The sequence below is a fragment of the Lutra lutra genome, chromosome 4 (assembly GCF_902655055.1).
Source record: "Lutra lutra chromosome 4, mLutLut1.2, whole genome shotgun sequence".
Classification (NCBI taxonomy): Eukaryota; Metazoa; Chordata; class Mammalia; order Carnivora; family Mustelidae; genus Lutra; species Lutra lutra.
This window is the reverse complement of record NC_062281.1, coordinates 79,070,304-79,096,036: the sequence shown is the minus strand read 5'-3', so window position 1 is coordinate 79,096,036 and position 25,733 is coordinate 79,070,304. Positions and strand designations below refer to the sequence as shown.

The 25,733-nt window shown below is 44.3% G+C and overlaps 1 protein-coding gene across 1 annotated transcript in view; it reads left to right on the top strand.

The window, feature by feature from the left end:
* Positions 1-25,733, top strand: part of RGS20 (regulator of G protein signaling 20) — a 77,171-nt gene that overhangs the window by 17,366 nt on the left and 34,072 nt on the right. Inside the window, 2 exon segments of the mRNA XM_047725877.1 lie at positions 6,389-6,479; positions 6,482-6,690. Coding sequence (XP_047581833.1) covers positions 6,389-6,479; positions 6,482-6,690 — 300 coding nt within the window.

The following is a 25,733-nucleotide window of genomic DNA, read 5'->3' as shown; positions in this document are numbered from 1 at the left end:
TTCCCTCCTCATCTTCCTCATTTCAGCAAGCCACCCAACTGCTCATCTCAAAACACCTAGGTAAGATCTTTGATTCCCTTTTTCTCAGCCTGCACATACAATCTACCTGAAGTGCAATTAATTCTCTCTAAAACATATCTCAGTCTGTCCATTTCTCTGTATTTTATCCCCATTACTGTCCAAGTCATCAACTTTTCCCAGTGGACCACTGCAAAGTCTCCTGTTTTCACTATTCCCAAGCGTGTCCCCTTCCAATTCACTCCAATACAAAGCATCGAAGGAGTCTTTTAAAAATATAAATCAGATCTTGTCACTTTCTTGCTTAAAACCTTTCAGTGACTTCTGATTGCTTTTAAAATAAAATCCAAAATCCTTGCCATGACTTACTTGTCCTATTCAGTCTACATAGATTCTTACTACCCCCTCCTTCACCACACTATAAGAGCAGATCATTTTCTTCCTCTCTCTGTGTGAATCCAGAGCCTCTAGAGCAGCCTGATACTGAAGAGATGCATGATAAATATTTGCTGAAAGGATGAAGAAATGATTGGCGTGCAAGACCTTTCTTGGACCCTGCTTTAGCTATTCTCCTTCTACCTCTACGTATCACAATCTGTGTCCCCATACATTCTAGAATAGAATGGGAGTCGGCAAATTCTATCTTGAAAGCACATTTAGGTGAGGGAAGCAAAAATCAAAGCGAGGGAATCCCAAGAGATTCTGGCAGAATCAGGAGTGATTTACTGAGCTGTTTTTCCCTGTGGGGTGGACATTCTCAGGCTCCTCTGAGCTCACACCTTGAAGAGTTTTTAATGTTTTCCTAAACTGCGGGAAATTATAAATAATATAAATAAATTACTATTTTAACCTGTTTTAAATGTATCATTCAGAGACATTAAATACATTCACAAGGTTGTAGGACCATCACCACTGTCTATTTCTGTAACTCTTCCTTCAACCCATACACTCTGCATCCATCAAATAGTAACTTCCCATTCTCTCCCACCAGCCCCTGGTAACCACTATTCTACTTTCTATCTGCATGAATTTGCCTATTTTGGGTACCTCAGATAAGTGGAATCATATAATATTTGTCCTTTTGTGTCCAGCTTCTTTCACTTAGCAAGATTTTGAGGTTTCCATGTTGTAGCATGTGCCAGAATTCCATTCCTTTTTATGAGTGGTTAATATCTGAGCTTGTTTTTGCATTCATTTGTCCCCAAAAATACTCATTGAGCACTTTAAGGGTCAAGCACTATTCTAGACACTACTGACATAGCAATGAACAAAAGAGAAAAAGTTACTACTTTTGTCATATAAAGAAGTAAATACGTAGTATGCCAAATAGTAAACAGTGCTGTGCAAAACCAGTATTGCAAGCATAGCTGCACAGGTGGAAGAGATCTTCGTGGTAGGATGGGGCCATTTATGTTGTACACTGAGGGCTAATGAAAGGACTTTGGTTTTTACTCTGAAATAAGAAGCCAATAGAAAGTCTGGAGTTAGTGACATAGCCCAACCTGCATTTTGAAGAAAAATCCTGTCTTCAATATTAAGGGGAAATAAAGCAAAAGGGAAGTAGAAATACCAACTAGGAAGAAAATTCAATAGTCCAGGCTAATGATGATAAGAACTGTACCAGAGAGTATTAGTGAAGGTTCTCTAGAGAACTAGAACCTACAGGACATGTACATGATAGACAGATGATGAGAGAGAGAGAGAGAGAGAGAAGCGGGGAGGGGAAGGAAAGAAGGGTAGGGAAAGGAGAGGGAGATTCAGCTAAGGAATTGACTCATTCAGTAGTGTTGGCTGGCAAGTCTCAAATCCAAATCCGTAGGGCAAACCAGCAGGCTGGAAATTCAGGTGAGAATTGATATTTCATCCTTGATCTAAAACCTGCAGGATATATCAACAGGCTGAAAACGGAAGCAGGGTTTCTATGTTTTCATCCTGTAGCCAGATTTCTTCGGAGAGAGAATCTATTCTATACCTCTTTTTCATTTCTGATCATTTGCTGGCAATCTTTGGCATTCATTGGCTTGTGGATTCTTCACCTCCATCTCTGCTTTCATTTTCACATGGCATTCTCCTGGTGCATGTGTCTGTGTCCAAATTTCTCCTTTTTAGAAGGACTCCAGTCATATGGGATTAGGGGCCCATGCTATTCTAACATGACTTAACTAATTATACGGTCTACCATCCTATTTTGAAAGAGGCCATATTCTGAAGTACTGGGGGTTAAGACTTCAACATATGATTTTTGGGGAGACCCAATTCAGTAACAACACAGAGAGATAGCTGTGAATATAAGCAGGGATACCCCAGTGTTTTTGACCTGAACAAAGTGATCATTAGTTACCATTCACTGAAATGGAGGAGAAAGTTTGGAAGAGAAAATCAAGAGTTCAGTGTTGCATATAATTCAAACGAATATATGTATATATATTCAAATAAAGACCCAACTCCCATCTTAAGCTCCTCACTCAGTTAACAACACCAGCAGGAAGGCAGAGGGCCCAGTTATCTCTGAAAGGAGACAACCGTCAGTGTTTCCCTTTTCCAGACATACATGTCACCTAAGTAGCCCTTATTTCTGGTCCCCTCCACTTCCATTCCTAGTCCCACCTTCGTCATTACCAATGCTCATTATGTAACATCTACTTATATAACACCTCCATATAAGTCCTAGGCATAGATCCACTTAAAAAGTTATTAAAAGAATGGATGAAATCAGAACTAATTATGAGATATTCTTTTTAACAGTTGTACTTTCACTAAGAACATCAAGATTTGAAATGAACCCTAATAGAAACATGTTATTAATAGTTTGGTTGGCCTCAAACTAATATTAACCTGTGACTCTAATATCCATGATCTTTCTATTATATCTTGCCATTTTCCAATCTGCATGCTTTATAGTCAGCACAAGCAAAGACTTGCCAGTGGAGTTTTAAATCACTGCCAATTGGATTCTTATATCCAAGTGAAGGAATTGTTTCTCCAAATAATGGAAAATTAAAACGTATAATATGCCTAGACTAAAGTAAACAGAATTTTTTAAAAAGAGTCCAGGGTGGAAAAAAATAGATCCTTTCATAAAATTAAATCTAATTTCAAATTCCATTCTGTGATTTTAATTCTAAAAGCTCTGAGAAATTTTTGGTTAAAAGTATTTAATCCTCTGGTACACTGAAAAAAATTTTTAAAAATAAATAAAGATTTTTTTTAAAGTATTTAATCCTGCCATGGATGCTTCTTTTATGAGAGGCTATTGAGGGGTGTATGAAAATTTTCAATTTGCCTTTTAAAGGCATGAGATTTTTCTGTACATTTGGGTGTGGTGGTTTTTTTCCTCTGCATGGTTCAATAGACAATATGATTCATTAAGTAGTGGATATTCGATCTTTAAAAAGTATTCCCTAAGTCTTCTGGATCCTTACAGAGTGGTGCTTTCAGGAATACAGATCCCAAGATGATTCTGTTTTGTGGCTAATATTACTGAAATCCTCAGACTGTCATCTAGAATCTGGCCTAAAAGAAAGACAGGGATCTCTGGAGCACTGCGGGTAGCCGAAGGTCTTTCCTCAAATAACTTTTCTCAGATCAAATTTTGTGGTACATTGATACTCCCAGAGCTCTGTCCTTGCCAGGAGGGCCAGAGGAAGTCAGATTTCAGTACATTGCACTTATCATGCTTCAGATCCCTGCTTGTTAGGGAAGCCTGTAGCCCCTCCCTGCCCAAACTTGCTCTGACTGCAGAGTGTGCCCAGACACCAGCCAGAATTGGAGAGTAGGCTGCTGATCCCTGAGAGAAAAGACCAGTCTAGGGAAGGGTAAAAGCTGAATGTCTCCAAAGGAGCAGTGGAGCCGGGGCTTTGTGCTTCTGGGGCTGAGTTTGAGACTTTTATTCTGTCGGAACATTTCCACTATTTTCCTCACAAGCGACTCTGTCTTGAAGCAAAGGACCGAAGCGAAATGCCTAATGAAGCGTGCCCGGGGGAACGGGCGTGAAAAGGACTTGGGAAGAAGGACTTGGGAGGGGAGAAGAGAGAAGGGTCAGGTTACCGGCTCACTTATTCACAAGAAACCATTTGAAAATACGAGCTGGAGACGAAAATTCGGGGACCCACGGAAGTTCCCTGAAGCTTCCTTCGGGGCCCTAGGAGTGCGGCATGCGACCCAGTAATATGCCTGCTACTCATTTTCAGGGATTTAAGCTTTGCTCAAGCCGTGGAATGAAGGCTGGTTGGGAAGGGTCGCGGGTGGGCTTAGTTAAGCTCTAGGTCGCCAGGGGCTGAACCAGTTCTCTCTCGACTTCCTCTGCCTGGGGTCCTTGAGGCCTCGGTGCTCGCATCCCCTTAGGTTTTTGCAACCATCCAGCAGCGCGCTCGGGGCAGGCGCGGCGGCGGCCGCTGGCAGGTGCGCACGAAGTTAGCTGCGAACCGCCCCAGCCCAACTGCCCGCGGCATCCGAGCTCTACTGAAGCCGGCGAAGCATACACACCGACCCCAGAGCAAGGGCCTGGTCCCCTGCCCTCCTCCCCGGCGAGACGAAAGCTGGGCGCCAAGGCCGGCTCTGAGAGTTTTCCAAATCTCTCCTCCCCCCTCCCACCCCACCCCACCCGGCTTCGAGTGAGCTGTTGGCACTTTCCAGAAGCCTCCCGGGGCTCTCAGGGCCATCCCCTAAAATAAACACATGGTGCCAGAAAGCGGGGGAGGGTAGAGAAGCATCTGAACTGGGATAATGAAAATACTAGGAGAAAGACTCCATTCTCCAGGAAAAGGTATAAGGGAAGCGAAATTGTGTGAACTTACTCGGAAATGCAAACCAAGCTCCACTCTTTCCCCGACCGCATACAAACGACCGAAAGACAAATCCGCCAACATGTTCGTCGGCTTTCCAGAAAGGGCCTCATGAATGAGAATGGGTTGCTAGGTTTCCTCCCTCCCTCCCAACAGTCGCTTCCCCCAAGACTTCCACCGCCTAAAGAAAACATGCGGGGCCTGGCAACTGCTGATCTGGGGAACCTAGCCAAGCCCACGGAAGCCGCCCTCGGCCTCTCCCGCCTTCAGGACCCTGGAGAGCGGCCGCTGCGCCCTTGGGACTCCCGCCCGGCTCCCGCAGCCGGGTTCAGCGCCTAGCCACTCTGTCACTTTTATTAGCTGCTTCCCGCCTCCACCTTCAATCTTCTTGGCAACCGCCACTCTTGTTTTTCACAAACAGATTAAATTATCTTTTTGTTTTACTTCAGGGAGCTGTCTGGATTGGCTGAGTTAGGTTCTGGATTGTAGCTTCTCTGAAGGTTAGTGGACCAAGAAGCTCTAAGAGCTCAAAAATGAGAGCCTGACAAGGCAGGTAACCTTAAGAAGCCACTGAGTTCAACCCCTTTACTCTATAAATGAAGCAGATAAATTAAAAGAATAAAGAGACTTTCCCAAGGTTAATTGTGGAGTTAGTTGCAAGGCTCAGCCTAGAACCCCGGGCTTCTGACTTTTAAATTAATGCTTCCCTCTACTTTCAAAGAAAATAATAATGATTTTACCTTTACACTGGTCATTTAGATATCCTAAGCAACAAGTGGAAGGTGTAAAGCCCTGTGTTCCTGGGAATAAGATGGACACACAGAGTGCAGAAAGGGGCCCTGCATAGTGCACACTCATGAGACCCAACACAGTCCTGGTATCCCACCCACACCAACCAGCCCAACCCAGGTCAATCAGCCAGGCCCTTCTTCCACCCAGCCTACGTCTGGGATTGCACAGTCTTCTGACACTAATCGATTCTCTCCCAGGCACTTCCCACACCCGAACCTAGTAACCAAGTCCAACTTCAGTGCCTCGGCAGAGAGAGCTCTAGGCACTTTAGGAGGTGGGAAAGGTCAGAGGGAAAGAAGGAGAAGAGCAAGAGTTGCAAAAGTGAACTAGACGTTCATTCACTAGAAAATCCTAAGAACCAAGAAGGATGAATATAGATACTTTTATACACTGCATCTCACATTCAAGGTGCATATGAACACCCTGGGAACATTAACATTCAGATTCTGACGCTAAAGTTCAGGATAGGTCCCAGATTTTTTATTTCTAACAAGCTCCTGGTTGTCATTGAAGCTGCTGGTCCAAGAACCACAATGAGTGCAGAGTTAGAAAGGGGGAGAGGAGAAGGGGGGAAAGGGGGAAAGGAGAGAAAGGAGAGGAGAATCCAACCAAAGGCCTTTCCTTTTGCTCTCACCTACCTTCTCTTGCTCCCCAAAGTACAGCCTCAAAATGCTGCAGTAAATGATACTAAATACACATTTTCTTCAGTCTGTAGCTAGACCCAACAGTAATGGTGTATTGCTTTTGTTTCTCTCCCCTTACCTCTTGCCCTTCCTGCCGCCGGCCCTGCACAGCTCCCAGACTTGCCCGCTGCCCCGAAGCTGCTCGGTCTCCTTTTTAGCAAGCTCTCTGGCCTCGCGCGATGCTTCTCTCATCTTCTCCGGCGACCCCTCCTGGGGGTCCCCAGTGGCGCCCGGACTTCTCCCTCCAGCTTCTCGCTTGCTTCCTACCAGCTGGGCTCTCACGGGGGTATGGGGAGCGACCGGGCCGCCTCTTGCTCCTTCTGGGGTCAGCTCTGACACTGCCCAGCCGACCTCCAGGGGGCCGCCCGCCCAGAGAAGAGGACGTCTGTACTGGGCAGAGCTCGCCCATGCCCGTGAGTATAGTTGTCTCCACCACGCCCCACTTCCCGCCTCACCCAGGCACGAGCATCCCCTGCTCTTCCCTAACCTCAACTGACCCACTCCACGCCAGGCCAGCAGGGGCTCCAGCCCGCAAGGGGCTAGGGCGGAAGGGGGCAGAGGAAGGGGCAGAGAGTTTTGGTGGGAAGGACAAGAGAGGCTACAGCTAGTTCAAGGAAAGGCGCCAGCGTCTCGCCTGACACCCCCTATCGGCAGTAGACCCTCGAAGCTACTTTTTCCTGGACCATTTCCTTCCAGTGTCAATGGAAACTGTGGAAGCGGGAGGGAGTCCTCGCCCTTCCAGAGTCTGCTTCTCAAACTCTGGTTCCCAATGGTGTAGCTCAACTCCCTTCCTACAAGCCTCCCCCTCGACGCGCCACCGCCCCCTCCTCGCGCTCCCACTCCCCTGCCTTCTCAGCGTCTGCAGGCTCTGGAGGCCTGGGAGGAAATGACGTGATGTTATTTTTGTGTCAGGTCAGCTTCCAGCTTCAGTTTAGCCCTCCAAGCTCCCACGCCGGGCTCAGGCGGTCGGTCTGCGTCTCGCTCTCGAGGGCACACGGCAGGGTCTATAGGGACACGCGGTGCTCTGTGCCCGCGGAGCTGGGAGGCAGCGTTTTTCCCTCTCTTTACCCCTGCACTTCGGAGCCTCTGGGGACGGAGGGCAGCTGCCAAAAGTCTCAGCGGGATCCGAAATCCGGAGTTAGCCAACCCTCCCACCCCTACCCTTACCCCCACCCCGACCTGGTGGGGCCTCCGGCTCCGGCAGCAGGAAGAGGGCGTGGAACTCCTTTCCAGTGAGGGACCAGCAGAAACCACACCGGGGTGGGACGGGTGCAGCTCTCGGAGTGGCAACCGGAGAAAGAGAAAAGGTAGGAGGCTGCCCTCCAGATGCGGGGTAGTCGTGGCGTGACTCTCCAGGGCTAGAGCACGCCCTCCGCGCGCGGCGCACCATCCTCCTCCCCCGGCACACTCACACTTGCACCTCCCACCGCCCCCCTTCATTCACAAGGTCTGAGCACGCATTCCCGCACAGCCGAGTCTCGCTCAGCCCCCGCGCGCCGAAGGGAGGGAGCGCAGAGGGGGTCTTGCAGACTCTGTTCGCGCTCGCCTGGCTTAACGCCCACACTCTGGATTCTGCCTAATTCCGGACTGGAGGAGGGGGCTACAGTCCTGCTGCGGGCTGGGTCCAGCTTGGAGCCGGGCTCCCGCCAGCCCCCGCCGCAGTGGAGCGCGCCGCGGCAAGAGCGAGGCGAGACCGGGATAGCCCGGCTGGGGAGGCGGGAGTGAGGGGGCGGGGAGGAGGGTTAGCTGAGGGAGCGTGAGAGAGGGAGAAGAAGGTGAGAGGAAAGACCGAGAGCCAGAAGAAAAGGAAAACCGGGGAAAGCAATCGCGGGCGTAGTAAGGACACCAGTTGGTAATGTAATTAAAAAGAAAAAAAAAAAAAAAAAGGGCACACGCGAAACGCATGCGCACGGCCGACGGAGGCGAGCTGGCCCGAGCTTCCCCTCCGGCTCGCCCGGCAGACGGTGAAATTGTGAGTACCTCGCGTCTTCAAACGCTTTTCCCTTCTCGGTCTCACTCTAAGGCCTCGGGCTGGGAAGTGGCCGGGGCTAAGCGGGACGCTCACGCAGGGCAGGACCTGGAGCTCTGGTCGTTGCCGCGATGGCAGAAGTCTGCTCATCCACGGGTCCTGCCGGGTAGGTCATTCAGTGTGTATTTTGGGGGTGTATGGGCTTAGGGTGTGACCGGGTCTCAAAGGGGGCCCCCAGCCACCAGGATCAGTTTCTGCCGGGTCCAGCGGGGCGTGCGTGCGATTCAACCTCTGTGGCCTGGGGTCAGTGAGTGGGTAGCCCTTAAAGACTAAAATACGTACTGACCCCCCAAGTAGATTTGGGGAACTCGGGGGCTGTGGAAATGTCGGCATTCTCACCGGGCCGGGCGCCCGAGACAGTTTGAGCCCAGGTAGAACGGAAGAGGAGACACTCCCGGAATCACAGAACCTCCCTTTAAGAAAAGCGCAACTCAGGCGGGGGACGGGGAAGCACCTGCACAGGCACCCTGGAGGGGCTGACTGGGTGTCCGCATTTACGCTCTTGAAAACCTAATGGACTGAACTGTCCGCGCACCCTTGGACAAGGCGGTTAAGGTGCAGGCGCCGAGGGTGTTTTTCTTGAACAAACCTGGGCGACTGAATCTTCCGCTCTCTCTGAGAGGCGCTAGGTAAGTTGGAACGTGTCGCGGCAGCCAGGCTGCGGAGACTGGAAGGGGGCGTGGGCGCGCGGGGGACCTAGGAGGGACGTCGCGCCCGCGCGAAGGGATGGTAGGACCTTTTAGGGTGGGTGTGCGTGGCGATTCCCCTCCCCCAGCTGTGGGGAGAAGGCGGGGTAAGGGCCTAGGAGCGAGCTGGGCGGGTGCTCGGCGTCCGGGGGTGTGAGCTGAAAACGGTGGGCACTGGGGAGTCTAGGTTTTACGGCCTGCCCACCAGGCGTGGGTGGTGAGTGGGCGGGGAAGGGACTGCTGGAGAACGCGCTCCGAGGCAGGAGTGGGACTCGCCCGTTTAGGAGGAAAATCTGGGCGAGCGGCCAGGGCCCTACAAGACCCCAGCGGCGGGCGGGATGCGGCGGCGGAGAGTGCTCGAAGCCGGGGACGCGGGCACGGACTGGGAGCCCGGGGTGCTACTGCGGCTCCGTCGCGGCCAGCAGCGGACAGTTACAGGGGTGAAAGTGAATGCATTCTCTATCCAGAAGAAGGAAAGCTCCAGAGAGGAACTCTCTCCTCCCTTCTTTTCTTTCTCTGAATCCAGCGGAGGCCCAGGGCTCTTTCGGACCCCAACTGTGCCTACGGGGCTGCCTAGCTGGAGTTCCCAGGGCGTCCCAAACACGGCAAGTGCGGGAGGTGAGGGCGGGACTCCTCTCGTTCACCGCCTTGCAAAAGTAGTCACTCGCCCGCTGGGCTCCTTCATGCTTCTGGACTGGGAAGAGCAGGGAGTTTCCTGCCCCAATCTCCAGTCATCCCACTTGGGTCTGACCTCCTTATCCGGGGCACTGGGCCCCAGCGTGGCTTGGCTTCATTTTTCTTCTGGTGATTGCCGATTATGGAATTGACTAAACAAGTGTCCGAGTTCAAAAAACGAACTGATTTCGTCCCTAGACTTGGCAAGGACATTTGTAATGAAAGGACTCCATCTGTAAATGCTTGGTTTTGTTCGTAACCTAATTTTTGCTCATAACCTCTACTGGGCCTCATCGTATGTACTTTCTACTCATTAAATAACATCTTCTATCTCGTGTATCAGTAATGCATATGAGAAGTGGTATTGCCTGATAAGTCAGAGTCCCAAGTTCTGTAACTGTCTGGATTCAAATCCTAGCCTAGCTGTGGGACTTCTGGAAGTACTTAACATTTTGGTGCCTTTTCTTTATCATCTGTAAAAATGAGGATAAGAAAAAGTACCTGTACCTACTTTACTGGGTAGCTTCCAGCTTTCAGTAAATTAATACTGTAGAGCTCTGTCACATACCAAACAAAGGCTAGTATTACTATTGTTGTATTTATGCAAAATTGGCTAAGTAGGGCACCTGGGTGGCTCAGTGGGTTAAGCCGCTGCCTTGGGCTCGGGTCATGATCTCACGGTCCTGGAATCGAGGCCCGCATCGGGCTCTCTGCTCAGCAGGGAGCCTGCTTCCCTCTCTCTCTCTCTCTCTCTCTGCCTGCCTCTCCGTCTACTTGTGATCTCTCTCTGTCAAATAAATAAATAAAATCTTTTAAAAAAAATTGGCTAAGTAGCTTTCAAAATACTGTATAATAAAATCAGGAACAAAATGCATTTTTTGGGATATGCTATAAAGAGTATGTATATCAAAATAGAAGATGTCTATCACCAAAATTAGAAAAACAGTAAATATTCCTAAGTTGATATGTAAATTTTAAATATAGTGCATTTGTATACCATCTGGACTCTTTTTATTTCAAATAGTGATGAAATACTTATATACACTTTTCAAACAGCATTTTTGAAAATTATCTTTAACCTTCCAAAAATGTTTCATTTTGTTAAATGATGTGCATAAAAAATACACACTAGGTCATGGTATATACAGAAAATCCATGGTCTCCATTAAAATATTGCACCAGGTCAGTTGTATTTAAGAGAATCTGGAAACTTACCTTGCAAGCTAGAAATGCTAACTTCTCTAAGATGATTGTAAACATTTTAGCCAAAATACTCTTATAATATCAAGAATATAGAAAGATAGGGGTGCCTGCTGGTTCAGACCCTTGATCTCTGGGTTGTGAGTTCAAGCCCTACAATGGGCACAGAGATCACTTCAAAAATAAAGAAAGAACTACATAGAATAATAAAACTCAGATTCCTTCACTTTACAGCTGAGAAAACACTCAGAGAGGGTAGAGGTCCCTACTGGTGATCTCCAGGTAAATAGGGCTCCAAAAAGGATTAGAGTTAGGTCTTCTGACTCGCCACCTAAGGCTCTTATACACCACACTGATGTGTTCCTGTTTACTACAGGTTTATGAACCTGTAACAAATAGGAAACTGGAAGTCATTACATAAGGGAAAATATACAAGCATGTGTTATATACAACACGAGAAAGACGGGACAATAATTTGGCTACTGTCCCACAGCTTCATCATGGTCCCGCACAGCAGAAGGTAGAACTACATAACTTACTAGGCTGAGGTCACAGATCAAGCCAGAGGCAGAGCCACACTAGAATTCAGGGTCCCACTGGAGTACGCATTTGGTTGCATATTCTGTTAATCCCTTGTAGCAGTTTTTCCTTAGAAATCACTTTTGAGCTTTTCTTAAATTCTGAAAATTTCCTTCCTGCTGACTTAAGAGAGCTTTTTAGGAAAGGCCTTCAAATTTACATAGAAGGAGATTTTATTATTCCAGATTTTGTGGACAAGCAAGAGTGAAGTGGGGGAAGCTTTCTTATTCCAAGGCAGTGGCTTGGTAAATAATGGTTTCCACTCCAGGCACTTGAATATCAATTCCTAAAATCCTGCTGTTCTTTCATTACTGCATGTACAATGACATTCACCTTCCACAGAGAGGTGCAGCAGGTATTTTCAAGGTCGAGCTCTCACACGAGCAGTTTAAGAATTGTATGGCAGAGCCTTTCAAGTAAGCATCTAGCCTTACAAAGTTATTTAGGATTATAGGAACGACGTGTCCTTCAAAGAAAGCACTTGTAGGAATGGTGCTTGCCTCCTTGATGAGGGAAACCATGGTTCTCTCCAGTGCATGAACTGGGATATCTTACCCTTGACTTTGCACCTCTGAATACCTACCACATGTTTTTAGGCAGAAATACAGGGCATTAAGTAGGGAGTGACTTTGTAGCAATCTCCCAAGCCAGTTTAGCAGAATCAGGTTTTGAAACCACATGTGTTAAGTCAAGTCCCAGTATGATTAGAATGTGAATCACTGTCCCATTGGGAATATTTCAGATTGGTTTCCAGTGTACCACCAGGTGAGTCATGGTGTGAGCTGCTTCTAGTCAAATACGTATTGTATCAGTCAACAGCTAACAGGGTTCACTCTGAGTCAGAGATTAGCATTTAACACAAGAAGTGTGAGTCACTGACTACCCGGCTCCTACTTGAGATGGTCTCTGAGTTTTACCTTGAGCAGCTCAAAAATCTAGACAACACTGCATTGGGTGAGTCAGTTCATAGTACGATTGAATGGGCTTCCGTGGCGGCCATTCATAATAAAGTTTGATGTGACCAAGAGCACAAGGGAATATTACATGATGATGGATTCGTAGAATAAATAGCTCTGGTTCTAATCCCAATCATTAGATTCTAGCTATTTGCATGGGGAATCATTTGTGAAATAGGAGTAATACGCGCTATTGCCTCTCAGGGATATTTCACTTCAGTTACTTGAGTGATTTTTTAAAGTCAATTCACTATTCTGGTTTGGATGTGCTTGATTTCTACTTACTACTTAATTTTACTCCAAATTGTAAAATCCTTTTAAAGTACATGTTAGTGTTTGGGTTTTAGACAACCACATCTCAGGAAGTTACTTAGCAGTTTGGCTTCCTGTGGTCCTGGGTTGTACATCTGCAGGTCAACCCCACAATGAGGTACAGGAGTACACTTCGTTCTCCCGTTTGGCTCCTTAGGTGCCTATCACCCCTAACACTAACTGAACGGTATTCGCTCAAGAGCTGGAACACGGGCTTGTGGTGCTATTCCAAGTCTACCAGCTCCCAGCACTTGTAACCCTTTTTGGGCTGCATGGCTAGATCAGCATAAACTTAAGACAGCTGTTGCATTTATGCAAGACAGTGGAAAGAATGATGCAACGTATACCTTACCCCACATTTGCCAACAAAATTGACATCTCAGGGTGGAGTGGGAACGATATGTAAGGGACTAGTAGATTTCTTAATTATTGGTAATTAGTGGCAAAATGTTATTATCTTGGGAACAAAGGTTAGACTGCTGCTTAAAAGTACATGTATATTTTTCTGTATCTTCTGGACAGAAATACAGGGTATTAAGTAGAGAGCAGCTTTGCAGCGATCTCCCAAGCCAGTTCAGCAGAATGTCTCCAAGAAAATCCCAGACATGTGGAATTTACATACACCTTTATTGTGTTTATACAAATATCCTTTCCTAGCAAATAACCCAGTTACTAATTCATACATCTTCTGCTACACTGGGAAGTATAGATACTTCTTGGCATTTAATGGGGATGAGAACTAAAGGGTTCCATTCTTCCTAACTTGTGTAATTCCTGGCAAATTCAGGCCATTAGGACGCTAATGAATTAGACTTACACATAAAACTGCAACACAGTTTCTACATAAGTTTGCTAAATTTCAGGGCAGATCTATAAGTACTTTTGTGATGTTATTACTTTTACCCTTCTCTATTTGAGTTATAACTTAAATAGTAAAGTGTACACATCTTCAATATACAACTTAATCAACCTTACATGAGTATAGCCCCATGTAACTTCCTATCATCTAGATGAGCATTTCTCAACCTCAACATTATCGACATTGTGAACTAAATACCTGCCTATTTGGGAGACTGTCCTGTGCATTGTAGGATGTTTAGCAGTGTCCCTGTCCCTAGATGCCAGTAGCACCCTTTCCTAGATGTGACAACAAAACACGTCTCCAGACATTGCCAAATGTTTCCTGGGGGGCAAGATCACTCACCACTGCTCTAGATCAAGATATCGGATAATTTCAGCTCGTATCCATAAGACCCCCTTTTACTTTCTCCCAGTCATTACTCCCACAGATAACCACTCTCATAAGTTTTCAAACCATATACAGTTGACCCTGAAAAACAGGTTTGAACTGCTTGGGTCAGCTTATACATGGATTTTATTTTTTTATGTGTTACACTACTATAGAAGAATTTTCCTTCTGATTTTTTAATAACATTTTATTTTCTCTAGCTTACTTTATTGTAAGAATACAGTGTGTAATACATATAACATAAAACATGCATTAACCAACTGTTTATCAGTAAGGCATCCAGGCAATGGTAGGCTCTAGAGTTAAGTTTGGGGGCAGTCGAAAGTTATAGGCAAATTTTCAGCTGCATGGGGACAGTCAGCAGCCCAACCCCCAATGTTGTTCAAGGGTCACCTGTATTAGCTGGGCCTTTTCTTAGGAATTATATATAGTACATATTCTGTGCATCTGGTTCTTTAGCTCAGTGTTACTTTTTAGAGATTCTCTTGTTGTCGCACGTATTGTGATGTTTCAATGCTGTGCAGTGTTCCTTTGTGTTAACACAATACAGTTTACTTACCTATTTCATCTGTTTTATTTATCTATTCCTTCTGTTGAAGGATATTTGAGTTGTTTCTAGTAGGAGGCTATTATGAATAATGCTAATATTAGTATTCTTATTCAAGTCTTTTGACAAACATAGGCCTTATTTCTGTTGGAAGCCCAGGAGTGAAATTGCTGGGTAAATATGTTTAGCTTTAGGAGATACTGTTTTTCAAACTGTTTTTACACTCCAAACTAATTTACAACCCAACCAGCAATATATTGCTTCATGACCTCACCAACACTTACCATTGTCCACCTATTTAGTTTTCGTCATTCTGGTGGCAGTGTTTTGGTAATTCATTATGGTTTTAGGCTTTTTGTGTGTGTGTGTGTGTGTGTGTGTGTGTGTGTGTGTGTGTGTGTTTTAGGGTGCTTGGGTGGTTCCTTTGGTTAAGTGTCTGCCTTCGGCTCAGGTCATGATCCCAGGGTTCTGGAATCAAGTCCTACATTGGGCTCTCTGCTCGGTGGGAAGCCTGCTTCTCCCTCTCCCATTCCCTCTGTTAAATTTTTTTAAAAATCTTTTTAAAAATTGTATTTCTCTAATTGCTAATGATGTTGAGCATCTTTTTGTTGGCTTCTTCATCTTTTTCCATTGTGGTATTTGTCTTCTTTTTCACTCATAAGAGTTCTTTGTATATTCTGGATATAAGTTATTGTCAAAAATGTGCGTGTGTCCGTATGTATTGCACATCCCAGTCTGTGCCTTGCCTTTATGTTCTCAAAACATTATCTTCTGACTTCTGTAGGTTCTGTTGAAAAGTCCTGCTTCTCTGAAGGTAATACAGATTGTCCTCTGACTGATTTAAAATTCTTCTCTTTGTTTTTGACTTGCCACAAATTGTGTGGTTTTGTATCTGTCCCGCTTTCAACGCACTGAGCTTTTTTATCTGTAGATTGGTCTCATTCATCAATTTTGGGAAATGTTCACTCAACAACTTCCTGCCTGTTTTCTCTCTTTCTCTCCTGCTTCTGGGACTCAAATTCTACAGGGGTGCCAGGGTGGCTTAGTTGTTTGGGATTGAACCCCGCATGGGGCTCCCCGCTCTGTGAGAAGCCTGCTTCTCCCTCTCCTACTCCCCATTCTTGTGTTCCTGCTCTCGCTGTCTCTCTCTCTCTGTCAAATAAATAAATAAAATATTTAATAAAAAAAAAGTTCTACATATGTTAGATTTGGCCTTTCTTCCCTTGTGTCTCTTATTCTATGCTCTGTTTTATCCGTTTGTTTGGCCTCTCTCTTCTTCCCTTCGAATACTTTCTTTTGACCTGTGTATTTTTTTATTTAACCTGTCTTCTGCTGTGCCCAGGCTTCCATCAAGCCATCTAGAGAGTTGTTAATTTCAGAAACTGTTTTGTTCACAATGTATTATGTCTATTTGATTCTTTTTAATACATTTAAATTCTCGGATGAAATTCTTCATCTTTTCATCAGTTTTGTGCATCAAATTCTTATCTACTAAATCCAATATTGATATTGTTTGTGAGTCTGTATCTATTATTTGTTTCTTCTGTCATATTTTTCTGTCTCTTCACATACCTTCTGACATTTATTTTATGTACACATCGTATATAAAGAAATTGTGTTTGTTCAGATAATATGGTTCCCCAGCAAGGACTCTCCCTTGGAGGGGTTTCCTGTGTGAGGGTGAGAAGCTGTACACTTCAGTACTAGCAGGTATTGAAATGAGTTGGGGCCAGTTGCAATTTTAATAAGAAATAGGCAACCTCTGGCTTTTTCCCATTCCTCAAGTTTTTCCTCCTGGGCTTCAGAGTTAGAGCCAAGTGGGTTTCTATCTCCTCAGTCTTGAAAGACTGAGACACTTGGTGTCCCCTTCAGAGGTTTTGAGCTTGCTTTCTGCCCCCACCTTACCCAGGTGGCTTCTACATCTGGTAAATGCCTGGAGGAGGCCAGTTACATGTTTGAGAATGGTCTTATTACACATGGGGACTGGCTGTCCCACATGAGACTATGGAGTCCCTTTATATTCTCAACCCAAGTCTAGAGTCAGCAAATGCCCTCAAGGGGAAAAAACACCTGATGACAGACTACTCACTTTTGAAGAGCTGTGCCTCTCAGAAATTTTAATTTAATCTTTTTGCTTCCACAGCTCTTTGATGTCTTTAGAAATGTGATTCCAGTTATTTTTCTGACCTTTTTGGTTGGTGCAAAGGAACTGTGGTCTGCCCTGACCTGTTGTCTTTTTTTCTTAAAGATATTTTTCCTGAATTAAGTTTCTTTTCTTTCTTTCTTTTTTCTTTTCTTTCTTTTTCTTCTTTCTGTCTTTGGATCATATTTTCATCTTTCTATTAAATCACTTGTTTCCAATGTAACTGAGAAAATTAGCATTAAAAATCTTGTCATTTAAAAAAACCTTGCCATTTACAACTGTAAAGTGTACTGTATGTTTTATGAGTTTAAAAATGTTAAAAGGAGGGGCGCCTGGGTGGCTCAGTGGTTAAGCCGCTGCCTTTGGCTCAGGTCATATCTCAGGGTCCTGGGATCGAGCCCCGCATCGGGCTCTCTGCTCTGCGGGGAGCCTGCTTCCTCCCCTCTCTCTGCCTGCCTCTCTGCCTGCTTGTGATCTCTCTCTCTGTCAAATAAATAAATAAAATCTTTAAAAAAAATTTTTTTAAATGTTAAAAGGAAAAGAAGTATGTTATGATCCTTGCAACTCTTTATACTTCGCATTGCAGTTACATAGGGTAAAAAACATGAGCATTGTGATGAAGGAAAACTGAGCTTGAATTTTTATTTTGGTCAGTTTTCTGAGCCTCTAATTCTGAATACGTATAATAGGAATAATTACACTTACTTTATAATAAGAAATGTGCAGCAGAAGTTTCAAGAGAGCATTCAGTAAGTGGGACCTATTATCATTATTCCTCTAATATGTATCCATCATTATTTTAGGCCCCTGAACATGTATAATTTTATTTTCAACACTTATATTTTGATATATTTTTATCTGGTACAGATACTAATATTTTTACCATTCAAACAGGGTTCTGAAAGGGTTTTTTTTTAAATATATAAAAAGCCTATACCTATGACTTAATACCTATGAAAATATTACTTAATACATCTATGAATTCATATTTTGCCAAAATTTTTGTGTTTTGTAGACCACAAAATAAATAAAATTTAATAACAGAAAGAATTATATTCAAAATAGTTTGCTTGGGATGCCTGGGTGGCTCAGTGGGTTAAGCCGCTGCCTTCAGCTCAGGTCATGACCCCAGGGTCCTGGGATCGAGTTCCGCATCCAGCTCCTTGCTCAGCAGGGAGCCTTCTTCTCTCTCTCCGCCTCTGCCTGCCTCTCTGCCTGCTTGTGTGCTGTCTCTCTCTCTCTTCCTCTCTGACAAATAAATAAATAAATAAAATCTTAAAAAAAAAATAGTTTGCTCTCAGTAAAGTCCGCAACTGACTACTTGGTGTCATACCAGTATGGCTTATTACAAGATGTTGCCAATAAGAAAACAGTACTAGGAAATACTTTAAAAAGTCTACTAGCATTCTCTGGAAAGGACAGCTGGTTCATTTTTGCAGAGGAGAATCTGTGTGGGGGCTAGGAATAATTTTAACATTCTCTCCATGAATGCTTCAAATATAACTAATCTTCATATTAAATTTTCTGTTATAAGCCACACTTTTATTTTGACTTATGCATTTGTTTCTTTTTTAAAAGACTGCACTAGGGGTGCCTGGGTGGCTCAGTTGATTAAGCGATTAAGTGTCTGTCTTCAGCTCAGGTCATGATCTCAGGGTCCTGGGATCAAGTCCCGCATCGGGCTCCCTGCTCAGTGGTGAGTTTGCTTCTCCTTCTGCACCTCTTCACTCATGTGTGCTTGCTTGCTCACTCTCTCTCTCTCTCAAATAAAAAAATTAAATTAACTTTAAAAAAGACTGCACTAGTATATGGAAACAATTAGATTCTGCTCTAAACAGAAGGTGAGAATAGTAGACTTAGAGTCAGAAAGGTGTTTCTGGGATACACAGGCCTCTCCTGACCTGAGAGAGCAGGACAGCACCTCCGGTCTGTGTCCCCAAGGCCACAGATGTACCTCAGCCTTTAGTTCCTCAGCATCGTGAGAGTGGGCTTCACTGGTCTGACCTCCAAATTCTAGGGAGACTGCACTCCTTACAGTTTGTGGGCAGATTTAAGTCAAGGCACAAGAATTGTAGGATCTGGTTATGCAACAAACTGGAATTTATCAAATTCCTAATGAGAGCTAAGGCTTTGTTGGAGAAGTAAATTACTTCTGGCCCTTTAAATGACTAATTAGACTGTGCTATTCTTTTGGTGAAATGAAGTACTTAGTAACAAAAACATCTGAACATCATGACCAGATGACGTTGAATAAATTTGGGTTAAAGGAGGGTGAATGAAAGGATGCAAAGAGGTATGAAAAAGGTACAATTCTGCAAAATCTAAGAAAGTGAAAAACTCACCTGGGCATATTAAACAAATGTCATGAATGAGAAAAAGTGTTTATTTCTTTTCCTTATCTTTCAATGATGTATTCAAAATCATGAACGTATTAAAACTATAAATACTAATTTATGGGGCACCTGGGTGGCTCAGTCAGTTCAGCGTCCAACTCTTGATTTTGGCTCAGGTCATGATCTCAGGGTCATGAAATCAAGCCCCACATCCCACTTAAGATTCTCTCTCTCTTCCTGTACCCCCCAAAAAACTATAAATACTAATTTAGATAGAGCATACATTTATTTAAAATGTATCATATGTATTCTAAGAATCAGGAGCTACATATACAGAGATTATGTTTTCTTAATGGAAACTGGTTGTCAGGGTGCCTGGGTGGTTCAGTCAGTTAAGTGTCTGCCTTTGGCTCAGGTCATGATGCCATGTCATGATCTCATGACATGATCCCCATGTCTAGCTCCCTCCTTGGCCAGGAGCCTGCTTCTCTCTCTTCCTCTGCTCCCCTGATCCTGTTCTCTCTCTTTCTTTATCTCAAATAAATAAATAAAACCTTTAAAAAAAAAAAAACTAGTCATCTATGAACTTTTTTTTTTTTTTTAAGATTTACTTATTTCAGGGCGCCTGGGTGGCTCAGTGGGTTAAGCCGCTGCCTTCGGCTCAGGTCATGATCTCAGGGTCCTGGGATCGAGGCCCGCATCGGGCTCTCTGCTCAGCAGGGAGCCTGCTTCCCTCTCTCTCTCTCTCTCTCTCTCTCTGCCTGCCTCTCTGTCTACTTGTGATCTCTCTCTGTCAAATAAATAAATTTTAAAAAAATCTTTAAAAAAAAAGATTTACTTATTTCAGAGAAACAGAATGCACGAGCGGAGAGAAGGGGCAGAGGGAGAGAGAAAAGTCCTCAAGCAGACTCCCCACTGAGTATGGAGCCCAATGACACAGTGCTTGGTCCCAGGACCCTGAGATCAAGATTTGAGCCAAAATCAAGAGTCAGATGCTCTGTGAGCCTTTTAATGTATCCCTTAGGATGGGGGTTTTATTTCTGGATCTCTGTATCTAACTACCTTATATTGTCTCACAAAAAGATTGTCAAATAGCTGTGGTACTACAGGGAGGCCAAAATGCATAACCATTAAACATTTCAATTACTTGAAATTTTTTCGGTTTGAGATGTTTGTTCTACATATCTAGCTATTTAACATTTTATGCCAAGCGGGGATGGGAACCTAAACTTCAATAGCTATTCTGGCACAAATTGTAGAAAACCAGAACCTTGAGGACCAGAGATTCTCCCACATATACCCTGGGAACAGCAGACAAAAACATTCCATCAGCTCAGCCCCCCAGAGACTGTCTTGGGAACACTAAGGGAGCATGGAACCAAGGTAGTACATTGGAGTTTCCATTCTAATCAGAAGCAGCCCTGCTAGAAAAAGGACCCAGAGGAATTTACAGAAGGGTATCCAAAAATAACCCAAACCTGTCCAACTGTGGCCTGTGCACAGCTGTGGTGTCAAGAGCAAGGCCCTGTGGGGTGGTGGGATGGACCTGAGCCTTGAGCCAAATGATCTACATTCAAATCTGTTTGGGGGCTGACTTTGGGGATTTGGGCGTATCACACAAGCTCTGTGAGTCTGAGTTCCCCATTGATAAAAGGGGATCTTGAAATATCTACAGAATCATTTCACAAATGAAATGTAAGGTGTGATGACTACTACCTTTGCTCATATAGATAAAGGAGAAACTGCATTATTTGGAAGCCATACTTAGAAAAAGTAGGCTCTGATAAAGAGTTTAGATTTTCTTCCAGTGTCGTAGATTGCCACTGAAGGCCACAGGAAGGGACTCACAAAATGTGGACTGTATTTAATCAGTATTTTTTTAAAGATTTTATTTATTTATTTGACAGAGAGAGAGATTACAAGTAAGCAGAGAGGCAGGCAGAGAGAGAGAGGAGGAAGCAGGCTCCCTGCCAAGCAGAGAGCCCGATGCAGGGCTCGATCCCAGGACCCTGGGATCATGACCTGAGCCGAAGGCAGAGGCTTTAACCCACTGAGCCACCCAGGCGCCCCATAATCAGTAAGTATTTTAGAGTTTATGGGCCACATGGTCTTTATTGCAACTACTCAACTCTTGCCACTGTCTTGGAAAATCTGTGGGCAATAAAGTGCAAGGAGATTAGAGCTCACTGTAGTGGTCCGTGCAAAAGATGGTGCCCACCTGGGCTGGGCAGGCAGTGGAATTGGAGAGAAGTGGGTAGACCCAACAATCCAGAGTGGCAAGCTTGCCAGTGATTGAGCAGCAGAGAGAGGAATCAAGGTGATTCCTTGGATGTGGGTAGATAGGGGCACCATGTATGGACTTGGAGAAGATTGGAGAGGAAACAGAGGGAGCAGAAGAGGAGACTCAGGAGTCTCTTCTAAACCCTAAACTCTCTGATGTCCACAAAAGCTCCAGCTGTGGTGGTGAGTAGATGCTGGTTTGATGTGTTTTGAAATGAAGGGATTGGTCTGGGCTGGAGGCGGAAATGAGAATTTGTTAGGCTCTTTATGAAATGTGGCTTGCTGTGCTGTATACTAAATTCTAATGAGGTTCTGGTGGGAGATTCTTTGGCATAATCAATGGGATATTACTGTCCTAGAATCTGCACTTTGTTTTCTAAAACCATAAACAATCTACTGAGATTTTCTATGTATTTACTACAGAGGTTAGCAAACTAGGGTGCCTGGGCCACATCCACATACAAAGCTGCCTGGCTTTGTATGACCTGCACACCAAAAATGGTTATTACATTTTTAAAAAATTATTTTGTGTGTGTGTGTGTGTGTGTGTGTGTGTGGAGAGAGAGAGGGAGAGAGAGAGAGAAATTTATTTCGAGGAATTGGCTCACATGATTGTGGAAACTTGGCTCATCCAAAGTCTTAATGGACTAGGGCTGGCATGTTGGGGACTCAGGGAAGAATTATAGTTCAAATCCAAAGGCAGTGTGCTAGCAGCATTCCTTCTTGCACGGGAGAGGTCGGTAACTCAGCCACAGCCCAGTGGAAGAGATGCTGAGGGAAAGGCATGGGGGAGGGATGTGGAGCTTCCGTGCCCTCTGTGGGGACACTGCTCTCCTAGCATCTAGATGTGGTCACCAACTGAGAAGTTCAATATTTACATTTTTTAATTGTTGGGGGGGGAAATCAAAAGGAAAAGAATATTTCATGACCCATGAAAATGTTAGGAAATTTGAATTTCAATGTCCCTAAAGTTTCATTGGAACACAGCTACGTTCATCCAGTGACATGAGGTCTGTGACTGCTTTTGCACCAGTAGAGGCAGAGCTGAGATGTTGCTATAGAGACCATATGGCCCGCAAAGACTACAGTACTGACTCTCTGGTCCTTTACAGAAAAGTTTTGCTTCCCTCTCATCTATAACCTAAATATAAGTGTGAAGTATTACTGCATTTTTGTAGGAAACAGTCTATATGAAAGTAAATATGACGTTCAACCACTTAGCAATGTTTTTTCTTAGAAAAACTGTTCACTCTTAAAAAAATTTCAGAAAGACAAGACCAAAAATTCAATGGAAGACAATCTCCAATAGGAAATGAAGTCAGAGGATCTAACTTAAGGTTCCTTTTGGTATCCACCACCTTAATATTCAGCATTTTCCTATGAACAGGAAAACTTAAGGACATTTAACAAACCCCAAAAGTACTAAGGAAGAAGGGCCAGAGGGAAATAATATGCACAAAGGCTGTGTTTATAACTCTGATGCTCGAGGCTTCAGAAAGTCAAGTCACTTACAATCTAAAAAGTTTAAATGGGATGGAAACTTGCTATCATCACAGGATGAAAATATATAATAATGGACATAAGGCAAAGTTTGAGGACCCAATGCTTCTATGGGATCATGGAGAATTTTCTATGTGGGAAGGTAGAATTTGTAAAAAGAGACATAGCAAAAAATTTGCCCAGACAGACCTGTAAGGAGTACAGAAATCTAGCTAGTTACTTAGGAACACAGATTGTCTACACTTTTATTATCCTTAATTTGCATGTACATTAACACATTTCACTACCCATCTGCTCTAATTGTTGGAAAATTAGTTCCTCAACTAGCAAATAGTCATGCAGGCCTAACATCTGTAAGATCTGTGGCCAGATAAACAGAACAGATTAGGAGAACCCCAGTAGACTGGACCAGAGTGGTGGGGGGCTTCTGCAGCCCTGGGTGAGGGCTTACTCTTGCTTGTGATCAAAGAAGGAGGCCTTGGCCATTAGAGTTTCCATAGTTCTAACTAATTGCTTTGGGACAATGATAGGAAGCTTCATTACAAATGTTATTTACTAAAGACAGTTAAAATAAAAATGTTACTTTTAAGAAATCTAATAACCTTATAATAAGCACATTTAAAATGTAATTTCCATATAATAGTAGCAATGCCTTCATCATACCCAACAAAGTTAACACTATTTTAGCATCACTTAACCTCTCTATTCATCTGCTAGAGCTGCCATACCAAATACCACCAACTGGATGGTTTAAACAACAGAACTTTATTTTCTCACAGTTTGAAGGCTAAACTTTCAAGATCAAGGTGTCAGCAAGTTTGGTTTCTCCTGATGTCTCTTTCTTTGGCTCGGCACTCAGCTCTCTTCTTTGCCCTCACATGTTCCTCCTCTGTGTGCACACATATCTTCAGTGTCTTTCTTGTGTCCAAATTTCTGCTTCTTATAAGGACACCAGTTAGATTGGATTGTGGCCCCACCCCACTGGCCTTATTTTACCGTAATCATCACTTTTAAAGACCCTGTGTCCAAATACAGTCTCATTCTGAAGTATGGGTATTAGGACTTCAACATAAAAATGAGGGGGACCCAATTCAGTCCCTAACACTGACCATGTCACATCGTTTCTCCTTAGTTTCTGTCTGACTACTTCGTCTACTCTCCATCTTCTTTTTCACATTCTAACTTGGGGAAGAATCTGGATCCAGTGCCCAGGGAATTATTCTACGTCATAGATTTATTTACTTTTTCTTCATGACGCTGAACATGTTCCTCTACTTCCTAAATTTCTGCAAACTAGATGTTATATCCAAAGGCTGGAATAGCCTTAGGTTCTGTGACTTGACCAAACCACTTCCTGGGTGGTGCTTGAACTGCCTACTGCATTGCATCAGAAGGGCACCGTATCTGTTCCACCAGCCTCTTTTAGTTATACTAAGAACATTATTTCCTAAGGGCCTTTCAAAAGCTTGGTAGGTCAGTTCAACATTGACAGATTGGCTACCAGGCTACTCTGGGCATATGCAGTAAGGGTAACAGGAGACTCTGTTTGCCCAAAGATCTTGGCAGTGTGTGCTCCAGGCCAGCTCTTTGATGAAGTCTTATCCCTCACTGAGGCTGGAATGCTTCCTTGATTTGCAGCCCTTCACTACCCCCCCTACCCCCACTTTCTCCACACCTCCTACCCTCCCCACCCCCGCTGTTACACAGCTCCTTCCTAGCTGCAGTTTCCCTGGCTGGCCTTGAGCAAGGATGATGGTGATTATATTGCATTTCCCCTCCACATTGTTAATTTGGAGAACTCTCTGGGTTGAGGAAACGGTGTCACCTGCAGAAATGCATCTGAGGATATCAGAGGTTTCCAGACCCTTGTTCTGGTATGGAAAGGAATTCAGAGTGTACCTCGGAGTAGGAGGCCAATTAGGAGAGCAAAGAGGGCCTTTATCCCTTTTCTTGTTGGGAGGGTATATTCCTTGTATCACCTCAGAACCAAAGAAGAAACTGGCTTCACTCTGAAGTTGCATCCTTACTTTAGACAGTTTCGTAAGTGTGAGTTTATAGAGGATTTAAATTCACATCAAATTTCAGTTCACACTCCTAGGGCTATATTGAAGCATGCATAATACATGATACCCTCTGGGCTCTAGATGTATTTAGATTTCAAAACCAGGGAAAGAGATGAAATATGCAGATTGAACACAGTGAGAGCTAATGTGGGATTAACTGCACTTACTCACTATCCTCTCTATCAAATAAAATTTGAAATGTAATGAGTTAAGCTTTACTCATGTCCGTTTCTCCACATGCACTTTGAGAACCATGTCTCCACAGTTGCATGTAGGAAAGACTATAAACATGATCATTCTCTGGGTCGAAGAGCACTTCTTGTGCTTTTAACCAGGGAAAGAGCTTGCATTCTGGATCTTTGAACCAACCATCTCCCATATACAAGAGCGTACTGAAATGCTATATGAGGTGACTGGCATGTTCATCTGAATTTCCCACTATAACATGATGTTTGTGGAAGTATTTGCTTTTTTTTACTTATTTGGGAGAAAGAGAGGGAGAGAATGCAACCAGGGGCAGAGGCAGAGAGAGAAGCAGACTCCCTGCTGAGCAGGCAGCCCAACTTGAGACTCAATTCCAGGACCCAGGAATCATGACCTGAGCTGAAGGCAGATGCCTAATGGACTGAGCCACCCAGGTGCCCTGGGAAAGTATTTTCATGACACTTCCTTTTTCAGATATAGACTTGAAAATCTGTCTAAATATGAGATGTTATACACAGTTCTGGGCCATGATGGAGAGTTTCCTTAGGGAGTCGGGTGGCTTGCCCACACTCCGACTACACCCCATTGCTGGGTCATGCACCCACAGCCCTCTTCCCCTCGCTGCTTGCAACTCTGTGTTACTCGAGTGTCGCTGCTCCTCCCTGCCACGTGTTGTCTCCTTACTCTTCTTCCCTGCGCG